We start from the raw sequence: 23,533 nt of genomic DNA on the forward strand, positions 1-23,533 counted from the left end.
ATGAAGGGAGCTTAGCTACAAGAAGCTAAGCACCTATGCATTGGGGAGTTTGGTTGCTAAGTTATTTAATATGCTTAGCACCCCATCTAAGTACCAGTCCATTGGGAGCAGCCTAATATGTTACTCCAAACACCTCTCTCCTCATTAACTAGGTGCCACATAAGCAAACTTGTCTTGGGATGTGTTATGTTACTAGCTAAGTTACTCCCACTATGACTAGCCTTAGGGGGAAGAGATTAATTAGAGATGGAAGGTTTCGTAGGCTTTAGTAGCCTGTTCGTAGGTCTAGCATTTTTTAGGGGGAAAACAGGTGTTGGCTCGTTGGATGCATGGTGTTGTAGGAGGAAACAAATCGGTGTTGGGTAGTACTCCCTCCGTCCGGGTTTATTAGGCCTAAAGACAACTTCTCTTAGACCAAGACACATAGTAATTTGCTCACATTAATTATTCCATTCCACTTCCAATGCACTCTCTCACATGCATGCAGCCAATGAAAAAGCACACATGAAGTGTATTAACTTTTCAGCCATGGCACCAACAACAATAGCTTTCAATACAACCAATGAAATGGTTGCATGCATGCACCTTTTCAATGCGGGGCCTTATAAAAGGGGACATGCTTGTGATGCTGAGAGGCCTAATAAACCCGGACGGAGGGAGTACATAACATGGGATCGTAAGGGGGAGGCGGTGGAAGAAGGTGGAACCATCACAGCGACAGGTTCACTTTAACAGTAGTACTACCAAGATTTTTATTATTCCCACGCAATCAATTATGCATATGTACAAGTCAAGCATTGATTAATTCCTTTCTTATTGAAATCATTTTCCATGGATGGGCGGACTAGACCATTTTCTCACTGGTTGGCAGCTGGCGGAAGCTTTTCTTCTTGTTTTCTCCCGAGGGCGGCTCTGGCACATCACGTTCATATGGCGGCGGCTTCTTCTTCTTCTTAGGATCGGGCACCTCGGGTTCACCCGGTGGCTTAGGCACGTAGGTTCTCACAGTGGTGGTGGGTTTTTTCCTGCATTCATATGTACACATGCACGTCTTTCTCTTAGGTATGTGAAAGTAGTTGCCGTCGTTGTCTTCGTTGACCTCGTAGCCAACAATTGATTTCTCATCGGAGCAGTACCCACCCTTAAAGTGCTCGTACTGACAGGCCCCGATGCAAGCCGTGGTCTTGCACATGCTCCTTTGGCCCCACTTGCTAGGGGTCGTGCATACGCGAGCCTCCGCACCTGCATGTGACTTAGAATTAATATGTGCACCAGAAAATCATAGTACAAATTGTTTCATCGATTGATCTAAAATTGCATGGAATTGCAATGTGATAAAAACTGCTATATAAACTTACAGAAGGCCATGAGAAGAAAGCCCAGGGTGAAGGCAGTGAGAATCTGAGCGCCGCTGAACGCCATGGCCAAGTTCTCAAAATAAGTTGTTGGAATGATGGTGTGAGGAGAAGAACGGGGTCCGAGTGCTATTTATTGCACTCCTCTTGGCTATGCATTCAATGCCTTAGAGGATATGGAAATCCAAATGTTGGATACAAACATTTATGTAATGGCTTAGAGGATATGGAAATCCAAATATTGGATACAAGCATTTGTGTATATTAGTATCTATCTCCAGTAATTAATCATATGTATCCAAATAAAAGGTTATGCTACCCCACCAAAAGAAAATTTCTGCTCGCTCTTGGTGCAATTACATTGATGGCAACGTCAGAGCAAAACACAAATAATACTTGCTTACTCATAGTTGGTTACATGCAAAAAAAATCTGTGAGTGAACTCGTTGTGGAAAACAAATTATGTTAAGGCCATCCCTCATGCGAAACGCCTATACAGGTGCTTAGGTAAATAAAAAGGGTGTGGCTAGATTTCAGTCGACTAAGACTTAACGAAGTCTCAGTCAAGTAACAAAACATATAAAGAAGAGGAAAAGAAAAACTCAAAAAGAAATTTTACACGGATCTCCATGTAAGATCTAACGAATATAGCATCGACTAAGACTTCGTTAAGTCCTTAGTCGACCGAGGCCCTGTTTGGTTTATAAGTCCTACTAGGACTTTTTCTAGTCCCAACTAAAAAGTCTCTAGTCCCTAAAAAGCCATTCCCTATTTGTTTCCAGGGACTAAAAAGTCACTAGTCCCTTCCTAGAGATTATTAAATGACCATGTTATCCCTAGTATATAGAAAAATAACAACCAAACAATACCATGGGGTGGCGGGCCAATAGGTGCATGGAGGGGCATTGTTGGAAAAATCTCAAAAAGTCCCCAAAAAGACTCTCCTTGAGAGTTGTAACATCCCAAATTTTCAATTTGGAATGTTATACATTAGATCATCACTACATATCATATTTTATTTGCTTTTGTTCTGATCCATAAATTCTACGCAACTCAAGGACCCACAGAGAGAGTTGGGGATTTCGTTATTTTCATATTTGAGTTTTCTCAAATTTTGAAAATAGGATCATTTGATTTTATTTATTTTATCTTCAATTATTTCTATTATAAAAATATGAGAGAGGGAATAAAATGACTTTCCCAAAATAAAGAAATATTGAGGATTTAATAAAAATCAAATAAGATTTTATTTTGGAGTTTTTGACTAGTTTATTTGAATTTAGGAAAAAATGCATGTTTTTTCAAAACTGCGTTTTAGGGCCAAGAAAATGTTCATCTCGTTCAAAATATTTTATTTAGGCGGTGAAATTTTATTTTGGCATTTTTAGATTTTTATTTATTTTCTAGAATTTTTCTTAATTTCGGCGAAATTTGTTAAAAAAAAGTACTGCGCGCCCGACTGGGCCGAAGGCCCAGCCGAGCCAGGCCAGGCCCAAGCAGCCGCCGCCTTCCCTCGCGGGAGACCGACCCTCCGCCGCCGCCGAGTCCGACCGGGGCATGCCTCCAGAGGCCGACCCCGACCCGGCGCCCCCTTCCCCAAGCCGCGCCGCCCCCCTCTCATAAATACCCCACCGCCGCCGCCTCACCCCGCCACCTCGACCCGCCCCGCCTCCCGCAGCCGCCGCTCGCCGCCGTGTGCCGCCGCCGCCACTTGCCGCGCCGCCCGCCGCCGACGCCACCTCACCCCGCCGGAGCCCTGAGTCCCGCCGGAGTCCGACGAGGTAGACGCGCCGTCCGCCGCCGGTTTTCTGAAGAAAACCGATTCAGTTTTTTTAAAAACCCTAGGTTTTATTTTATTTTTATTATTATTAGATCGGTTTTATCGGTTCACTTATTTAGCGAGCGTTCGCTTGTTCGTTCGTTTTAACGGACGAGTTCACCGTTTAGTTTCAGTTAACGAACGTTCGTTCGTTAATCTGTTCGTCAGTTTTTTTCCTTTTCGCGGATTTTCCGCGATTATTTCTGATCGCGATTTCTGATCCAATTTTTGTTTTAGTTTAACTTTTTGCTCGTTTATCGGAATCAGGTGATTCAAGCGCCTAGAGTTTCGTCTCGAAACCCTCTTTTCGTTTAACCAACTCAAACAAGTTTTTTGCTTCTGTAAAATTTGACTTAGGTCCAGATTAGTAATCGAAGCTTGTTTTTTTCGCCGTTTGACTTTCGTTGTTTCGTTCGATTTGTTTCTTTCTGCAAACCGGAGTTTTTAAGTTGAACTTTCTGGTTAGATCTCTTATTTGAGTTTTAACTGTGCATTAGATGAGTGCTTATTGTGTGCTTGTTTGTTTGCGATAGAGTACCCAGAGTGCGCCGCTTGCTACTTCGAATCTCTAGGTTTCACGGATCATCAGCAAGGCAAGTAACACTTTGATCATACCTCTTACTACCCAGTTTTATTGTATTAGATCAATCCTCAAACAACTGCATGAATAGGATCTGATTAATATGTGGGTTTTGGGAAGTAGTTAAGGTAGTACCTACTACCTATTTTATTATCTAACCCTGGGAGTTACTTCTACGTTTGCTTATGTCATGCTATGCTTGTAGACGTGGATTGGGTTTGAGAGTATTTCATGACAGATGTGAGGTTGTTAATTAATGGTTCAACTTAAGGTGGCAACTTAAATACACATCTGGGTGGATTGAGGCACCTGGGTATTCCAGCGATTGCCTGTTTTTCTTTATGGACCGCCACCCAGGCTCAAAGGGATCATGAGATTATTCATACTAGAAACTTCTGTGTGCAGCCACAAGCTACTATGGGCTCTAGCATAGTTGATTAAGTCGTGCAAACTCTTACAGTGATAGACTAGCAGATGTAGAGGAAAGTAGGTGTAACGGTCTACCCAATCATAAGGTGGTAGCGCTCCTGAAAGACTATCTCTTGGTCATCCGTTTCTCAAACACCATGTAGTGCGAGAATCCCAATGGAGGAGATCGAGTCTTGTGTGGAAAAGTGCACAAACCTCTGCAGAGTGTATAAACTAATCATGGTTAGCCATGTCCCCGGTTATGGAAAATTTTGAGTATCTAGTACTTGGATTATCATGTGAATCTCATCATGTGACTTTAATTAATTTTGTTGGGTTTTAATGATGATGTTTAATTGGGATTGAGAGGGTGTCTACACTCTCAATGTTTAACAACCACCATGATAGTTAAGTAAAATTTATTCCTTTGCAGTAGGGAAAATTGGCTTTATGCAAAACTGTAACCATAGAGCTTTCCACCAGCCATATATGCATGTAGTATAGCCTGTTTCTGTTCACTACTCTCTATGTGTTACATTGCCAGCATATTCCATGTGCTGACCCGTTTTCGGGCTGCAACGTTCATGTTGTAGACTTTTCAGACGATGAATAAGGAGCCTTAGGTCGTGGTTCTATACTCAGTGATGCCGTTGGAGTTGATGGACTCACTTATCTTCCAAGCCTTCCGCTGTTATCGTTATTAGATGGCCTTAAGCCATATTATTTGTAATAAGTTCTCTTTGGAGACACTCGATTTAATAAGTGTGTGATTGCTACTCTGTTATAAATCCTTCAAGTACTGTGCGTGCCAGCATTACTGATTGTAGCGACCAGACCTCAAATGGTCCAATCTCTGTGCTCCGGTGTCATCCCTGGATCAGTAATGTTGACACCACACAGTACTTGACGGATTTATAACAGAGTAGCAATCACACACTTATTACACCGAGTGTCTCAAAAGAGAACTTATTACAATAAATATGGCTTAAGGCCATCTAATAACGATAACAGCGGAAGGCTTGGAAGATAAGTGAGTCCATCAACTCCAACGGCATCACTGAGTATAGAACACGACCTAAAGGCACCTTACTCGTCATCTGAAAAGTCTGCAACATGAACGTTGTAGCCCGAAACGGGTCAGCACATGGAATATGCTGGCAAGGTAACACATAGAGAGCAATGAAAGAATAAGACTATACTACATGCATATTTGGCTGGTGGAAAGCTCTATGGTTACAGTTTTACGTAAAGCCAATTTTTCCCTACTGCAAAGGAATACATTTTATTTAACTATCATGGTGGTTGTTAAACATTGAGAGTGTAGACACCCTCTCAATCCCAATTAAGCATCATCATTAAAAACCCAACAAAATTAATTAGAGTAACATGATGAGATTCACATGATAATCCAAGTACTAGATACTCAAGATGTCCATAACCGGGGACACTACTAACCATGATTAGTTTATACACTCTGCAGATGTTTGCGCACTTTTCCCCACAAGACTCGATCTCCTCCGTTGGGATTCTCGCACTACATGATGTTTGAGAAACGGATGACCGAGACATAGTCTTTCAGAAGCGCTCACACCTTACGAACGGGTAGATCGTTACACCTATTTTCCCCTACATCTGCTAGTCTACCACTGTAAGAGTTCGCACAACTTAGTCAACTATGCTAGAGCCCATAGTAGCTTGTGGCTGCACACGGAAGTTTCTAGTACGAATAATCTCATGATCCCTTTGAGCCTGAGTGGCGGTCCAAAAGAAAAACAGGCAATCGCTGGAATACCCAGGTGCCTCAATCCACCCAGATGTGTATTTAAGTTGCCATCTTAGATAAACCATTAATCTAACAAACTCACATCTGTCATGGATTCACTCACCCAATTCATGTCTACTAGCATAGCATGGGAATATAAGCAAACGTAGAAGTAACTCCCAAAGGTTTGATAATAAAACAGGTAATAGGTACTACCTCATCTACTTCCCAAACCCACAATTTAATTAGATCCTAATCATGCAATGTGTGAGGATTGATCTAATGCAATAAAAAATGGGTAATAGGAAGTATGATCAAAGTGTTACTTGCCTTGCTGATGATACGCAAAACCTAGCGATTCGAAGTAGCAAGCGGCGCACTCCGGGTACTCTATCGCAAATAAACAAGTATACAATAAGTACTCAACTAATGCACAGGTAAAACTCAAATAAGAGATCTAACCAGAAAGTTCAACTTAAGAATTCCGGTTGGCAAAAAGAACCAAATCGAACGAAGCAATGAAAGACAAACGACAAAAGAAACAAGCTTCGTTTACTATTCTGGATCTAGGTCAAATTTTACAGAACCAAAAACTTGTTTGAGTTGGTTAAATGGAAAGAGGGTTTCGAGACGAAACTCCGGGCACTTGAATCGCCTGATTCCAATAAACGAGCGAAAAGTTATACTAGATCGAACATCGGATCAAAAATCGCGATCAGAAAAATCGCGGAATAAATCTGAGAAAAGAAAAACGACGAACAGATTAACGAACGAACGTTCGTTATCTGGATCTAAACGATGAACGCGTTCGTTAAAACGAACAAGCGAACGCTCGCTAATTAACTAAACCGGGAAAAAACCGATCTATCTAAAAAATGAAACTAAAAAAACCAAAAATAAACCGGTGAAAACCAACGGTTTTCTAAAAAAAACGGCGGCGGCGGCGGATCGACCTCGGCGGCGGCGGGGCTCGGGCAGCGGCGCGACAGCGGCAGCAAGGGGCGGCGGCTGCAGGCGGCGGCAGCTGCTAGGGCGGGCGGCGACTAGGGTTTAGGGCGGCGGCGGCTTTGGGCTGAGGCGGCCCGGGTGGCGCGCTATATAAAGGCCTCGGCCAGGGAGTCCTGGCCGGATATGGCCCGTAGGTTGGTTCGGACTTTTTTTAAAATAATTATGCTCAGAAAAAAAACAAAAGAAATACAAAACGGACTCCAAAAATCCCGAAATAAATTTTTCCCGGCTTCTAAAATCAAGCCGCATAGGATGAACATTTATTTGGGGCCTAAATGCAATTTTAAAAAACACGCATTTTTCCTAAATTCAAATAAAATAGCAAATAAAACCAAAATAAAATCTTATTTGATTTGTTTTATTAAATCCTCAATATTTCCTTATTTTGAGAAAGTCATTTTATTCCCTCTCTCATATTTTTATAATAGAAATAATTGAAGATAAAATAAATAAAATCAAATGATCCTATTTTCAAAATTTGAGAAAACTCAAATATGAAAATAACGAAATCCCCAACTCTCTCCGAGGGTCCTTGAGTTGCGTAGAATTTCTAGGATCAACCAAAATGAAATAAATATGATATGCAAAGATGATCTATTGTATAACATTCCAAATTGAAAATTTGGGATGTTACAAACCTACCCCCTTAAGATGAATCTCGCCCTCGAGATTCGGGTTGGCTAGAAAATAGGTGAGGGTGGTCCTTCAGCAATTCTTCCTCTCGCTCCCAGGTGGCTTCATCCTCCGTGTGGTGGCTCCACTAAACTTTGCAAAACTTGATAACCTTGTTGCGGGTGACTCGGCTGGCATATTCGAGAATTTTAACTGGTTTCTCCTCGTAGGTCAAATCACTGTCCAACTGAATCGCTTCCAGCGGCACTGTATCTCTCAGCGGTATATTAGCCATCTCCGCATGGCACTTCTTCAACTATGAAATGTGGAACACGTCGTGAACTCCTGACAATCCTTCGGACAATTCCAACTTATAAGCTACTTCTCCCATACGCTCCAAAACTTTGTATGGTCCTACAAAACGTGGCGCTAACTTTCCCTTAACTCCAAAGCGCTTAACTCCTCGAAGTGGAGATACTCGAAGATAAACTCGGTCTCCGACTTCGTAAACTGTCTCCTTGCGTTTAGAATCCGCGTAGCTCTTCTGCCTGGACTGGGCTACCTTGAGCCTATCGTGAATCAATTTCACTTTCTATTCAGACTCCTTAATCAGATCCAGTCCAAACAACTAGCGGTCTCCAACTCCATCCCACGACAATGGGGTCCTGCACCTCCTTCCGTACAAGGCTTCAAAAGGGGTCATCTTCAAACTGGATTAATAACTATTGTTATAAGAGAACTCTGCGTATGGCAAATTCTCGTCCCAACTAGATCCATAATCTAGCGCACAAGCTCTCAGCATATCCTCCAAAATTTGATTGACTCTCTCGGCCTGTCCATCTGTCTGCGGATGGAAAGCTGTACTGAACTCTAGCCTGGTACCCAAAGTTTCATGCAACTGATTCCAGAACTTTGAGGTAAATTAGGTTCCTCTATCTGATACAATGCTCCTTGGAACTCCATGCAGACATATGATCCTGGTCATGTATATCTTTGCCAACTTGGCACTAGTATAAGTAGTCTTCACTGGAATGAAATGAGCTACCTTTGTCAAACGATCGACTACAACCCAAATCGAGTCATAGCCTGAACGAGTTCTGGGCAATCCTGTAATAAAATCCATGCCTAACTTATCCCACTTCCATTCGGGTATCGGCAACGGCTGTAGCAATCCTGCTGGCTTCTGATGCTCTGCCTTTACTCTCTGACATACATCACAAACTGCTACATACTCCGCAATATCCTTCTTCATTCTGGTCCACCAGAAAGTATCCTTCAAATCCAAATACATCTTGGTATTTCCTGGGTGAATTGAATATGGTGAATCATAGGCCTCTTGCAGAATCAACTTCGTGATCTCCCAATCATTAGGCACATAAACGCGGTCTTCAAACCATAAGGTATCATGCTCATCCTCACGAAATCCTTTAGCTTTTCCTTTGCTCATTTTTTCCTTAATAGAAGCAATCTCCTTGTCAGTCCTTTGAGCTTCTCTGATCTTATCCATCAAAGTAGACTGAATCTCCAATGCTGCTACATAGCCTCTCGGGACTATCTCCAAACATAGCTCACGAAGATTTTCAGCTAACTCCCTTGGTAAATCTTCCGTCATTAGGGTGTTGAGATGACTTTTACGGCTCAGCGCGTCGGCTACTACGTTAGCCTTTCCGGGGTTATAATGCAATCTCATATCATAATCCTTGATGAGCTCCAACCATCTCATTTGCCTGAGATTCAACTCCTTCTGCGTGAAAATGTACTTCAAACTCTTGTGATCCGTGTACACCTCACAATGGTTTCCAATGAGAAAATGTCTCCAAGTCTTCAACGCATGCACAACGGCTGCTAACTCCCAATCATGCGTAGCATAATTCAACTCATGAGGCTTAAGCTGTCGTGAGGCATATGAAACAACTCTTCCTTCCTGCATAAGCACTGCTCCAAGTCCTCGACGTGAAGCGTCGCAATACACCTCATAATCCTTGGTCTGATCTGGCAAAATCAACACTGGTGATGTAACCAGACGTTTCTTCAACTCCTGGAAACTGGCCTCACATTCCTCAGCCCATTTGAACTTGGTATCCTTCTTCAATAACTCCGTCATAGGCTTTGCAATCTTCGATAAATTTTCAATAAATCTCCGATAGTATCCTGCAAGTCCAAGAAAACTCCGGATCTCTCCAACTGCTATTGGCACTTCCTAATTTGTCACAGTGTCAACCTTGGTGGGATCTACTGCTATACCTTCTCCAGATATAACATGTCTGAGAAATCCAACTTCCTTCAACCAAAATTCACATTTGCTAAACTTGGCATATAGTTGATGTTCTTTGAGCTTACCAAGTACCAAACGCAAATGCTCCTTATCTCCTCTTCATTCTTCGAGTAAACTAGGATATCATCAATGAACACTACGACGAACTTATCCAGAAACTCCATAAACACTTCGTTCATCATGTTCATAAAATATGCAGGTGCGTTAGTCAGACCAAATGACATAATGGTATACTCGTACAGTCCATACCTGATGGTAAAAGCCGTCTAAGGTATATCCTGTTCTTGAATCCTCAACTGGTGGTATCCTGATCGCAAATCGATCTTGGAAAATACCTTAGTTCCTTGCAATTGATCAAACAGATCATTGATCATCGGTAGTGGGTACTTGTTCTTGATGGTTACTTCATTCAATCCTCGATAATCAACAACCATCCTTAACGATCCATCCTTCTTCTCCACTAGAAGTACTGGCGATCCCCAAGGCGAAGAACTTGAGCGGATGTATCCTTTATCCAGTAACTCTTTAATCTGCTTCTTAATCTCCTCCAAATCCTTTGCGGGCATCCTATATGGTCTCTTAGATATTGGCCCTGTGCCTGGCAAAAGCTCAATCACAAACTCAATATCTCTATCCCGTGGCATGCTGGCAACTCCTCTGGAAATACATCAAGGAAATCCTTCACCACTGGTACTTCCTCCTGCATAACTCCTGTTAATGAATTTACTTGAGTCCTTTTAGGCACATGCCGGGATACATACTTGATCCTTCTTCCTTCTGGGGTGGTAAGAAGAATTGACTTACTGGCGCAATCGATGTTCCTTGGTGCAAGTTGCGAAACTCACGCTTCTTCATGGCCATAGCTCCTGCTGAAACATGGGCAGTACGGAAAGCCTGCTGGAACTGGTCCCATGTGACAGTGTTGATAGGGAAAGTGGCTGTGAAATTCTCCCACCATGATGCTGCGGGTCTGTCAAGCTGATGTGCGGCAAATTTCACCTTTTCCGCATATGTGCATCCTGCCGTGGTCAACTCCCTTGCTGTCTTGCGGAGCCAATCATCTGCTACTATAGGCTCGGTGCTACTGGAAAACACCGGCGGATTCAGCCTAAGAAAACGTGCTAAGTGATCAACAGATGGTGGTGGTGGTGGGTTGTTGTTGTTGTTCCCCTGATTCTAATTCTGGACTAGCAACTGCATCAACGTATTCTGCTGTTGGATCAACTGAGTGAGCTCCGGTGGGAAGGTAAATCCGGGGTCACGTCTCGGAGGCATCTGAGGGTTTAGAAAAGATGAGATTTAAGAATAGAGGGGTCTAGAGAGAAAACACTGCCCATATGCACATGAGGCAAAAGCAAACAATTTACTTCATTCAAACAAACAAGGGCATACAATCGATCTAACTATCGCAAAAAGTGCTCGGACTACTATATTTACATGGTGGTTGAATGAAGTGACGAACAAGAATAAGTACCCACTGCCGATGATCAATGATTTGTTTGACCAATTGCAAGGAGCTAAGGTATTTTCCAAGATCGATTTGCGATCAGGATACCACCAGTTGAAGATTTGAGAGCAGGACATACCTAAGACAGCTTTTACCACAAGGTATGGGCTGTATGAGTATACCGTTATGTCATTTGGTCTGACTAACGCAGCTGCCTATTTTATGAACATGATGAACAAAGTGTTTATGGAGTTTTTGGATAAGTTTGTCATAGTGTTCGTTGATGATATTCTGGTTTACTCGAAGAATGAAGAAGAACATAAAGAACATTTGCGTTTGGTACTTGGTAAGCTCAGAGAACATCAGTTATATGCCAAGTTCAGCAAATGTGAGTTTTGGTTGAAGGAAGTTGGATTCCTCGGACATGTTATATCCGGAGAAGGAATAGTTGTAGATCCCGCCAAAGTTGTTACTGTGACAAATTGGGAAGCCCCAACAACAGTTGGAGAGATCCAGAGTTTTCTTGGACTCGCAGGATACTACCGGAGATTTATTGAAAATATCTCAAAGATTGCAAAACCCATGACGGAGTTGTTGAAGAAGGATACCAAGTTCAAATGGACTGAGGAATGTGAGGCCAGTTTCCAGGAGTTGAAGAAACGTTTGGTTACCTCGCCAGTGTTGATTCTGCCAGATCAGCGCAAGGATTATGAGGTATATTGCGACGCTTCACGTCGAGGACTTGGAGCAGTGCTTATGCAGGAGGGAAGAGTTGTTTCATATACCTCACGACAGCTTAAGCCCCATGAGTTGCATTATGCTACACACGACTTGGAGTTAGCAGCCGTAGTGCATGCTTTGAAGACGTGGAGACATTTTCTCATCGGAAACCATTGTGAGGTGTACACGGATCATAAGAGTTCGAAGTACATCTTCACACGGAAGGAGTTGAATCTCAGGCAAAGGAGATGGTTGGAGCTCATCATGTATTATGATATGAGATTGCATTATCATCTCGAAAAGGCTAATGTAGTAGCTGACGCATTGAGCCGCAAGAGCCATGTCAACACACTAAGGACCGGAGAGTTACCAAAGGAGTTAGCCGAGGATCTTCGTGAGAGTCTACTCTGATGGATAAGATCAGATAAGCACAGAAGACCAACAAGGAGATTGCCACCATAAAGGATAAGGTGAGCAAGGGAAAAGTTAAAGGATTTCGTGAGGATGAACACGATACCTTATGGTTTGAGGACCGCGTTTATGTGCCTAATGACCCGGAGATCAGGAAGCTAATTTTGCAAGAGGCCCATGATTCGCCGTACTCAATTCACCCAGGAAATACCAAGATGTATTTGGATTTGAAAGACACTTTTTGGTGGACTGGGATGAAGAGGGATATCGCGGAGTATGTAGCAGTTTGTGATGTATGTCAGAGAGTGAAGGCAGAGCATCAAAAGCCAGCAGGATTCCTACAGCCATTGCCAATACCCGAATGGAAGTGGGATAAGCTAGGCATGGATTTTATCGCTGGATTACCCAGGACCCATTCAGGCTATGACTCGATATGGGTTGTAGTCGATCGCTTGACGAAGGTAGCTCATTTCATCCCAGTCAAGACCACTTACACCAGTGCTAAGTTGGCAAAGATATACATGACTAGGATCATATGTCTGCATGGAGTTCCGAGGAGCATTGTATCAGATAGAGGAACCCAGTTTACCTCAAAGTTCTCGAATCAGTTACACGAAACTTTGGGTACTAGACTAGAGTTCAGTACAACTTTTCATCCGCAGACCGATGGACAGACCGAGAGAGTCAATCAGATTTTGGAGGATATGCTGAGAGCTTGTGCGCTAGATTATGGATCTAGTTGGGATGACAACTTTCCATATGCGGAGTTCTCTTACAACAACAGTTAGCAATCCAGTTTGAAGATGGCCCCTTTTGAAGCCTTGTACGGAAGAAGGTGTAGAACACCATTATCGTGGGATGAAGTTGGAGACCGCCAGTTGTTTGGACCAGATTTGATCAAAGAGTCTGAACAGAAGGTGAAGTTGATTCGCGATAGGCTCAAGGTAGCCCAGTCCAGGCAGAAGAGCTATGCAGATTCTAAACGCAACGAGATAGTTTACGAAGCCGGAGATAGAGTTTATCTTCGTGTATCTCCACTTCGAGTTAAGCGCTTTGGAGTTAAGGGAAAGTTAGCGCCACGTTTTGTGGGACCATACAAAGTTTGGAACACATGGGAGAAGTTGCTTATAAGTTGGAATTGCCTGAGGGATTGTCGGGAGTTCACGACATGTTCCACGTTTCCCAGTTGAAGAAGTGCCACGCAGAGATGGCGGATATACCACTGAGAGATACAGTGCCACTGGAAGCGATTCAGTTGGATAGTGACTTGACCTATGAGGAGAAACCAGTTAAGATTCTCGAGTATGCCAGCCGAGTCACCCGCAGCAAGGTTATCAAGTTTTGCAAAGTTCAGTGGAGCCACCACACCGAGGATGAAGCCACCTGGGAGCGAGAGGAAGATCTGCTGAAGGACCACCCTCACCTATTTTCTAGCCAACCCAAATCTCGAGGGCGAGATTCATCTTAAAGGGGGTAGGTTTGTAACATCCCAAATTTCAATTTGGAATGTTATACATTAGATCATCACTGCATATCATATTTTATTTGCTTTTGTTCTGATCCAGAAATTCTACGCAACTCAAGGACCCATGGAGAGAGTTGGGGATTTCGTTATTTTCATATTTGAGTTTTCGCAAATTTTGAAAATAGGATCATTTGCTTTTATTTATTTTATCTTCAATTATTTCTATTATAAAAATATGAGAGAGGGGAATAAAATGACTTTCCCAAAATAAAGAAACATTGATGATCTAATAAAAAATCAAATAAGATTTTATTTTGGAGTTTTTGGCTAGTTTATTTGAATTTAGGAAAAATTGCACGTTTTTTTTAAACTGCATTTTAGGGCCAAGAAAATGTCCATCTCGTTCTAAATATTTTATTTAGGCGGTGAAAATTTATTTTGGCATTTTTAGAGTTTTATTTTATTTTCTAGAATTTTTCTTAGTTTTGGCGGAATTTGTTAAAAAAAAGTACCGCGCGCCCGACTGGGCCGAAGGCCCTGCCGAGCCAGGCCAAGCCCAAGCCGCCGCCGCCTTCCCCCGCGGGAGACTGACCCGCCGCCGCCGCCGAGTCCGGCCGGGGCACGCCTCCTGAGGTCGACCCCGACCCGGCGCCCCCTTTCCCAAGCCGTGCCGTCCCCCCCTCTCATAAATACCCCGCCGCCGCCTCACCCCGCCACCTCGACCCGCCCCGCCTCCCGTAGCAGCCGCTCGCTGCCGTGTGCCGCCACCGCCGCCGCTTGCCGCGCCGCCCGCCTGCGACGCCACCCCACCCCGCCGGAGCCCCGAGTCCCGCCGGAGTCCGACGAGGTAGTCGCGACGTCTGCCACCGGTTTTCTGAAGAAAACCGATTCGGTTTTTTTGAAAACCCTAGGTTTTATTTTATTTTTATTATTATTAGATCGATTTTATCGGTTCACTTATTTAGCGAGCGTTCGCTCATTCGTTCGTTTTAACGGGCGAGTTCACCGTTTAGTTTCAGTTAACAAACGTTCGTTCGTTAATCTGTTCGTTAGTTTTTTTCTTTTTCATGGATTTTCCGCGATTATTTCTGATCACGATTTCTGATCCGATTTTCGTTTTAGTTTAACTTTTCGCTCGTTTATCGGAATCAGGCGATTCAAGCGCCTAGAGTTTCTTCTCGAAACCCTCTTTCCGTTTAACCAACTCAAACAAGTTTTTTGCTTCTGTAAAATTTGACTTAGGTCTAGATTAGTAATCGAAGCTTGTTTTTTTCGCGGTTTGACTTTCGTTGTTTCGTTCAATTTGTTTCTTTTTGCAAACCGGAGTTCTTAAGTTGAACTTTCTGGTTAGATCTCTTATTTGAGTTTTACCTGTGCATTAGATGAGTGCTTATTGTGTGCTTGTTTGTTTGCGATAGAGTACCCGGAGTGCGCCTCTTGCTACTTCGAATCTCTAGGTTTCACGGATCATCAGCAAGGCAAGTAACACTTTGATCATACCTCTTACTACCCAGTGTTATTGCATTAGATCAATCCTCAAACAATTGCATGAATATGATCTGATTAATATGTGGGTTTTGGGAAGTAGTTAAGGTAGTACCTATTACCTATTTTATTATCAAACCCTGGGAGTTACTTCTACGTTTGCTTATGCCATGCTATGCTTGTAGACGTGGATTGGGTTTGAGAGTATTTCATGACAGATGTGAGGTTGTTAATTAATGGTTCAACTTAAGGTGGCAACTTAAATACACATCTGGGTGGATTGAGGCACCTGGGTATTCCAGCGATTGCCTGTTTTTCTTTATGGACCGCCACTCAGGCTCAAAGGGATCATAAGATTATTCATACTAGAAACTTCTGTGTTCAGCCACAAGCTACTATGGGCTCTAGCATAGTTGATTAAGTCGTGCGAACTCCTACAGTGGTAGACTAGTAGATGTAGGGGAAAGTAGGTGTAACGATCTACCCGATCGTAAGGTGCTAGCGCTTCTGAAAGACTATGTCTCGGTCATCCGTTTCTCAAAAACCATGTAGTGCAAGAATCCCGATGGAGGAGATCGAGTCTTGTGGGGAAAAGTGCACAAACCTCTGCAGAGTGTATAAACTAATCATGGTTAGCGGTGTCCCCGGTTATGGACAATTTTGAGTATCTAGTACTTGGATTATCATGTGAATATCATCATGTGACTTTAATTAATTTTGTTGGGTTTTGATTATGATGTTTAATTGGGATTGAGAGGTGATACGTCTCCTACGTATCTATAACTTTTGATTGCTCCATGCTATGTTATCTACTGTTTTGGGCAATAGTGGGCTTTATTATCCACTTTTATATTATTTTTGGGACTAACCTATTAACCGGAGGCCCAACCCAGAATTGCTGTTTTTTGCCTATTTAGTGTTTCGAAGAAAAGGAATATCAAACGGAGTCGAAACGGAACGAAATCAACTGGAGAAGTTATTTTTGGAAGGAAAGCTACCGGATGGACTTGGACCCCATGTCAGGAGCCAAGGGAGGTGCTCACGAGGGTGGGGGGCGCCCCCCAGGGCGCGCCCCCCTGCCTCGCGGGGCCCCCGAAGCTCCACCGACGTACTTCCTGCACCCATATATACTCACGTACCCTAAAACTTCCAGAACAGACAATAGATCAGGAGTTCTACTGCCAGAAGCCTCCGTAGCGACCGAAAACCAATCTAGACCCATTCTGGCACCCTGCTGGAGGGGGAATCCTTCTCCGGTGGCCATCTTCATCATCCCGGTGCTCTCCATGACGAGGAGGGAGTATTTCTCCCTCGGGGCTGAGGGTATGTACCAATAGCTATGTGTTTGATCTCTCTCTCTCTCTCTCTCTCGTGTTCTTGATTTGGCACGATCTTGATGTATCGCGAGCTTTGCTATTATAGTTGGATCTTATGTTTCTCCTCCCCCTCTACTCTCTTGTAATGAATTGAGTTTCCCCTTTGGAGTTATCTTATCGGATTGAGTCTTTAAAGATTTGAGAACACTTGATGTATGTCTTGCCATGCGTATCTGTGGTGACAATGGGATACCACGTGATTCACTTGATGTATGTTTTGGTGATCAACTTGCGGGTTCCGCCCATGAACCTATGCATAGGGGTTGGCACACGTTTTCGTCGTGATTCTCCGGTAGAAACTTTGGGGCACTCTTTGAGGTTCTATGTGTTGGTTGAATAGATGAATCTAAGATTGTGTGATGCATATCGTATAATCATACCCACGGATACTTGAGGTGACATTGGAGTATCTAGGTGACATTAGGGTTTTGGTTGATTTGTGTCTTAAGGTGTTATTCTAGTACGAACTCTAGGGCTGTTTGTGACACTTATAGGAATAGCCCAACAGATTGATTGGAAAGAATAACTTTGAGGTGGTTTCGTACCCTACCATAATCTCTTCATTCGTTCTCCGCTATTAGTGACTTTGGAGTGACTCTTTGTTGCATGTTGAGGATAGTTATGTGATCGAATTATGATATTATTGTTGAGGGAACTTACACTAGTGAAAGTATGAACCCTAGGCCTTGTTTCAATGCATTGCAATACCGTTTACGCTCACTTTTATCATTAGTTACCTTGCTGTTTTTATAATTTCAGATTACAAATACCTTTAGCTACTATCCATATACCACTTGTATCACCATCTCTTTGCCGAACTAGTGCACCTATACAATTTACCATTGTATTGGGTGTGTTGGGGACACAAGAGACTCTTTGTTATTTGGTTGCAGGGTTGCTTGAGAGAGACCATCTTCATGCTACGCCTCCTATGGATTGATAAACCTTAGGTCATCCACTTGAGGGAAATTTGCTACTGTCTTACAAACCTCTTCACTTGGGCCCAACAACGTCTACAAGAAGAAGGTTGTGTAGTAGAGATCAAGCTCTTTTCTGGCGCCGTTGCTAGGGAGGTGAGTGCTTGAAGGTATATCTTTAGATCTTGCAATCGAATCTTTTTGTTTCTTGTTTTAGCACCAGTTTAGTTTATAAAAGAAAACTATAAAGAAAAAATGGAATTGAGTTTGTCTCATACGCTTTACCTTTTTAATATCTTTCGTGAGTATGATGGCAAGGAAAATTGTGCCAAAGTGTTAGAAGAAGAATGCATTAAAATGTTTGGCACTAAATCTTTGAATGATGAGCATGATTGCAATGTTGTTAGTATGAAATCCTTGAATATCCATGGTACTAATGATGATTGCACTAGTTATGATGAAATTTTCTCCTATAAACATGTCAATTTTTGTGGAGTGCATTGGGTTTGCAAGTACACACCAAATAAGGAAGATAGATATTGCAAGAGGCATAAGTATTTAGAAACTAAATTGTTGCAAGAAAGTCTTGATGATTGTGCTGAAAAATTCAATATTTTTCGCACCCCTTGTGAACTTTGCAATGAACATGGTCATTTAAATCTCCAATGTAAATTGTTTCATGACCGAATTGTATCCAAAAATTGTGATAATTTGATTACCCTTGAGCACCATAAAGAGCTTAGTCTTCTTTTGGGGTATGAGGAAATGAAACGTATAACTGATGGTATTCCAAAGTTTAATCTTGATAGATTTCTTGATTTTGATCTATAGAAGATTTATATGTATTGTGCGGTGAATTGCATCGAAAATCCTTATATTGCCAATTACATAAAGAAAAGAAAACAAATAGAAGATGAAGAGAATACTAATGAAAGGGAAGAGACTTCCCAATATCCTCCTATTATTTCTTATGATGAATCAGGTAATGAGGAGGAGCCTCCTATTCAACCAATCTCATTAATAAGGAGCTCCAAAAGGAGGATTGAACCCACACATGATGTGGTGAAGAAGAAGAAAAGAAAAAGGAAGAGAGGTAAAAAGATATCTCTCCCAAATAATGCAGCTCCTATTACTATTGTATCTCATGAAAATATAATTGTGGAAGATAATGATACTTCTTATGATCTTGAAAATCTTTTTGGCACTTGCTTGGAAGAATATGATAATTGCTATACTATTGGTGCTATCTATACTATTAATGATGAGAGTGATTATGCTTATGATATGAAAAGGCCCAAGCTTGGGGATGCTATGTTTGATGAAGATGATGTTTTTGAGAATATATTTGTTGCAATTAATGTTTGTCCTAAGCTTGGGGATGCTACACTTAATGAAGATGATATTTTTAGTCTCCCAAGTTTTGATATGCAAATTTATTATGATGAAAGCATGCCTCCTATCTATGATGATTATTGCGATGACACGTATGCTTTAAAGAATAATAATAACAATTAACCTTGTCATCTTGATCTTAATGTTCAATCACATGATAGTTATTTTGTTGAGTTTGCTCCCACTATTATTCATGAGAAGAATTTTGCTTATGTGGAGAGTAGTAAATTTTCTATGCTTGTAGATCATGAAAAGAATGCTTTATGTGATAGTTATATTGTTGAATTCATTCATGATGCTACTGAAAATTATTATGAGGGAGGAATATATGCTTGTAGGAATTGCAATAATATCAAGTTTCCTCTCTATGTGCTTAAAATCTTAAAGTTATGCTTGTTTTACCCTCCTATGCTAGTTGATTATTGTTCCCACAAGTTGTTTGCTCACAAAATCCGTATGCATAGGAAGTATGTTAGACTTAAATGTGCTAGTCATATTCTTCTTGATGCTCTCTTTATGTTTCAATTCTTATCCTTTATGTGAGCATCATTGAAATCATCATGCCTAGCTAGGGGCGTTAAACGATAGCGCTTGCTGGGAGGCAACCCAATTTTATTTTTGTTCCTTGCTTTTCATTCCTGTTTAGTAATAAATAATTCATATAGCCTCTGTTTAGATGTGGTTTTATGATTTTAATTAGTGTTTGTGCCAAGTAGAACCTTTGGGAAGACTTGGGGAAAGTCTTGTTGATCATGCTGTAAAAAAACAGAAACTTTAGCGCTCATGAGAATTGCTGCCATTTTTATTTGGAGAGTGATATTTAGTTAATTATTTTTTCAGATGATTAATAGATAAATTAATCAGGTCCAGCAATTTATTTGAGAATTGTATGAGTTCCAGAAGTATACGTTTGATTCAGATTACTACAGACTGTTCTGTTTTTGACATATTCTGTTTTTCTTGTGTTGTTTACTTATTTTGATGAATCTATGGCTAGTAAAATATTTTATAAACCATATAGAAGTTGGAATACAGTAGGTTTAACACCAATATAAATAAAGAATGAGTTCATTACAGTACCTTGAAGTGGTGATTTATTTTCTTATACTAACGGAGCTTACGAGTTTTCTGTTAAGTTTAGTGTTGTGAAGTTTTCAAGTTTTGGGTAAGGATTCGACAGACTATGGAATAAGGAGTGGCAAGAGCCTAATCTTGGGGATTCCCAAGTCAACCCAAGGTAATATTCAAGGATAGCCAAGAGCCTAAGCTTGGGGATGCCCCGGAAGGCATCCCCTCTTTCGTCTTCGTTCATCGGTAACTTTATTTGGAGCTATATTTTTATTCACCACATGATATGTGTTTTGCTTGGAGCGTCAATTTATTTTGTTAGGATTTGCTTTATGTTATTTAGAACAATTTTTTTCACCCTTTATTCCAATAAAAGTGGCATTGATAGCCTTTACTATGCCTATGTTACAAGTATACATGTTGCTGTTTGAAAATAGAAAGTTTACCGCTGTTGCAATAATTCCCTAGAAAAGTCAGAATGTGATAAAATGTTGAAACCTTTTGAATATTAAGCTCTTATAAATTTACTACAGTGGGAATTTTCTTTCATAATTTTTGGAGCTAGGGAATTATGGATGTTGCTGCATTCTTTACAGACTGTCCTGTTTAGGCAGATTGCTGTTATGTTTGCATTGTTTGCATATGTTTGCTTCTTTAATGATTCTATTTGAGGATAGGACTATTAAATATGCAGAGACATTTAGTATGCAATGTTGAATAATAATTTTAGGGATTTGCTACAGTAGAATATGATAAGGTTTTGGCAATGGTTTATACTAATTTATCTCACGAGTCCTTGTTGAGTTTTGTGTGGATGAAGCTTTTGAGATTTACGGAGACCTTGATATGAGAGGAATTAAGGAGACACAAAAGCTCAAGCTTGGCGATGCCCAAGGCACCCCAAGATAATATTTCAAGAAGTCTCAAACATCTAAGCTTGGGGATGCCCCGGTTGGCATCCCACCTTTCTTCTTCAACAACTATCGGTTAGTTCGGTTGATCCTAAGTTTTGCTTCTTCACATGATGTTTGCCATTCTTAGAATGTCATTTTATTTTGATTTGCTTGCTGTTTGAATAGAATACCAAGATCTGAAATTATTAAATGTTATATAGTCTTCACATAGTTGCATAATTATTCGACTACTCATTGATCTTCACTTATATCTTTCGGAGTAGTTTGTCGTTTGCTCTAGTGCTTCACTTATATCTTTTAGAGCATGGTCGTAGCTTTATTTTGAAGAAATAGATGAACTCTCATGCTTCACTTAGATTATTTTGAGAGTCTTAATAGCATGGTAATTTGCTTAAAATCCTAATATGCTAGGTATTCAAGAATAATAAAACTTTCTTATGAGTGTGTTGAATACTAAGAGAAGTTTGATGCTTGATGATTGTTTTGAGATATGGGGGTAATAATATCAAAGTCGTGCTAGTTGAGTAGTTGTGAAATTGAGAAATGCTTGTGCTGAAGTTTGCAAGTCCCGTAGCATGCACGTATGGTAAACATTGTGTAACAAATTTGAAACATGAGGTGTTATTTGATTGTCCTCCTTATGAGTGGCGGTCGGGGACGAGAGATGGTATTTTCCTACCAATCTATCCCCCTAGGAGCATGCGCGTAGTGCCGAGGTTTTTGATGACTTGTAGATTTTTGCAATAAGTATGTGAGTTCTTTATGACTAATGTTGAGTCCATGGATTATACGCACTCTCACCCTTCCATCCTTGCTTGTCTCTTCGGTACCGTGCATTGCCCTTTTCTCACATTGAGAGTTGGTGCAAACTTCGCCGGTGCATCCAAACCCCGTGATATGATACGCTCTGTCACACATAAACCTCCTTATATCTTCCTCAAAATATCCACCATACCTACCTATTATGGCATTTCCATAGCCATTCCGAGATATATTGCCATGCAACTTTCCACCATTCCGTTTATTATGACACGCATCATCATTGTCATTTTGCTTTGCATGATCATGTAGTTGACATCGTATTTGTGGCAAAGCCACCATCCATAATTTTTCATACATGTCACACTTGATTCATCGCAATCCCGGTACACCGCCGGAGGCATTCATATAGAGTCATCTTTGTTCTAGTATCGAGTTGTAATCATTGAGTTGTAAATAAATAGAAGTGTGATGATCATCATTATTAGAGCATTGTCCCAAGTGAGGAATAAAAAAAAGAGAAAGGCCATAAAAAAGAGAAGGCCCAAAAAATATGAGAGAAAAAGAGAGAAGGGACAATGCTACTATCCTTTGCCACGCTTGTGCTTCAAAGTAGCACCATGATCTTCATGATAGAGAGTCTCTTGTTTTGTCACTTTCATATACTACTGGGAATTTTTCATTATAGAACTTGGCTTGTACATTCCAACAATGGGCCTCCTCAAGTGCCCTAGGTCTTCGTGAGCAAGCAAGTTGGATGCACACCCACTTAGTTTCTTTTGTTGAGCTTTCATACATTTATAGCTCTAGTGCATCCGTTGCATGGCAATCCCTACTGCTTGCATTAACATCAATCGGGGGGCATCTCCATAGCCCATTGATTAGCCTCGGTGATGTGAGACTTTCTCCTTTTTGTCTTCTCCACATAACCCCCCTCATTATATTCTATTCCACCCATAGTGCTATATCCATGGCTCGCGCTCATGTATTGCGTGAAAGTTTATGAGTTTGAGATTACTAAAGTATGAAACAATTGCTTGGCTTGTCATCGGGGTTGTGCATGATGAGAGCATTCTTGTGTGACAAAAATGAAACATGACTAAACTATATGATTTTGTAGGGATGAACTTTCTTTGGCCATGTTATTTTGAGAAGACATAATTGCTTAGTTAGTATGCTTGAAGTATTATCATTTTTATGTCAATATGAACTTTTGTCTTGAATCTTTCGGATCTGAATATTCATACCACAATTAAGAAGAATTACATTGAAATTATGCCAAGTAGCACTCCGCATCAAAAATTCTATTTTTATCATTTACCTACTCGAGGACGAGCAGGAATTAAGCTTGGGGATGCTTGATACGTCTCCAACGTATCTATAATTTTTGATTGCTCCATGCTATGTTATCTACTGTTTTGGGCAATATTGGGCTTTATTATCCACTTTTATATTATTTTTGGTACTAACCTATTAACCGGAGGCCCAGCCCAGAATTGTTGTTTTTTTGCCTATTTCAGTGTTTCAAGAAAAGGAATATCAAACGGAGTCGAAACGGAACGAAATCAACTGGAGAAGTTATTTTTGGAAGGAAAGCTACCAGATGGACTTGGACCCCACGTCAGGAGCCAAGGGAGGTGCTCATGAGGGTGGGGGCGCCCCTCCTAGGGCGCGCCCCTGCCTCGTGGGGCCCCCGAAGCTCCACCGACGTACTTCCTGCACCCATATATACTCACGTACCCTAAAACTTCCAGAACAGA

The 23,533-nt window shown here is 41.4% G+C and overlaps 1 protein-coding gene across 1 annotated transcript; it reads right to left on the reverse strand.

The window, feature by feature from the left end:
* Nucleotides 1–797: 797 nt before the first annotated feature.
* On the reverse strand, nt 798–1,467 carry LOC123059095 (uncharacterized). Its single transcript, XM_044481737.1, has 2 exons — nt 1,359–1,467; nt 798–1,242 (listed from the first exon to the last, which is right to left on the reverse strand). Exons 1-2 carry the CDS (start codon nt 1,420–1,422, stop codon nt 845–847), a joined length of 462 nt encoding a protein of 153 aa, XP_044337672.1. The 5' UTR covers nt 1,423–1,467; the 3' UTR covers nt 798–844.
* Nucleotides 1,468–23,533: the final 22,066 nt, after the last annotated feature.

The sequence above is a fragment of the Triticum aestivum genome, chromosome 3A, assembly GCF_018294505.1.
Source record: "Triticum aestivum cultivar Chinese Spring chromosome 3A, IWGSC CS RefSeq v2.1, whole genome shotgun sequence".
Lineage (NCBI taxonomy): Eukaryota > Viridiplantae > Streptophyta > Magnoliopsida > Poales > Poaceae > Triticum > Triticum aestivum.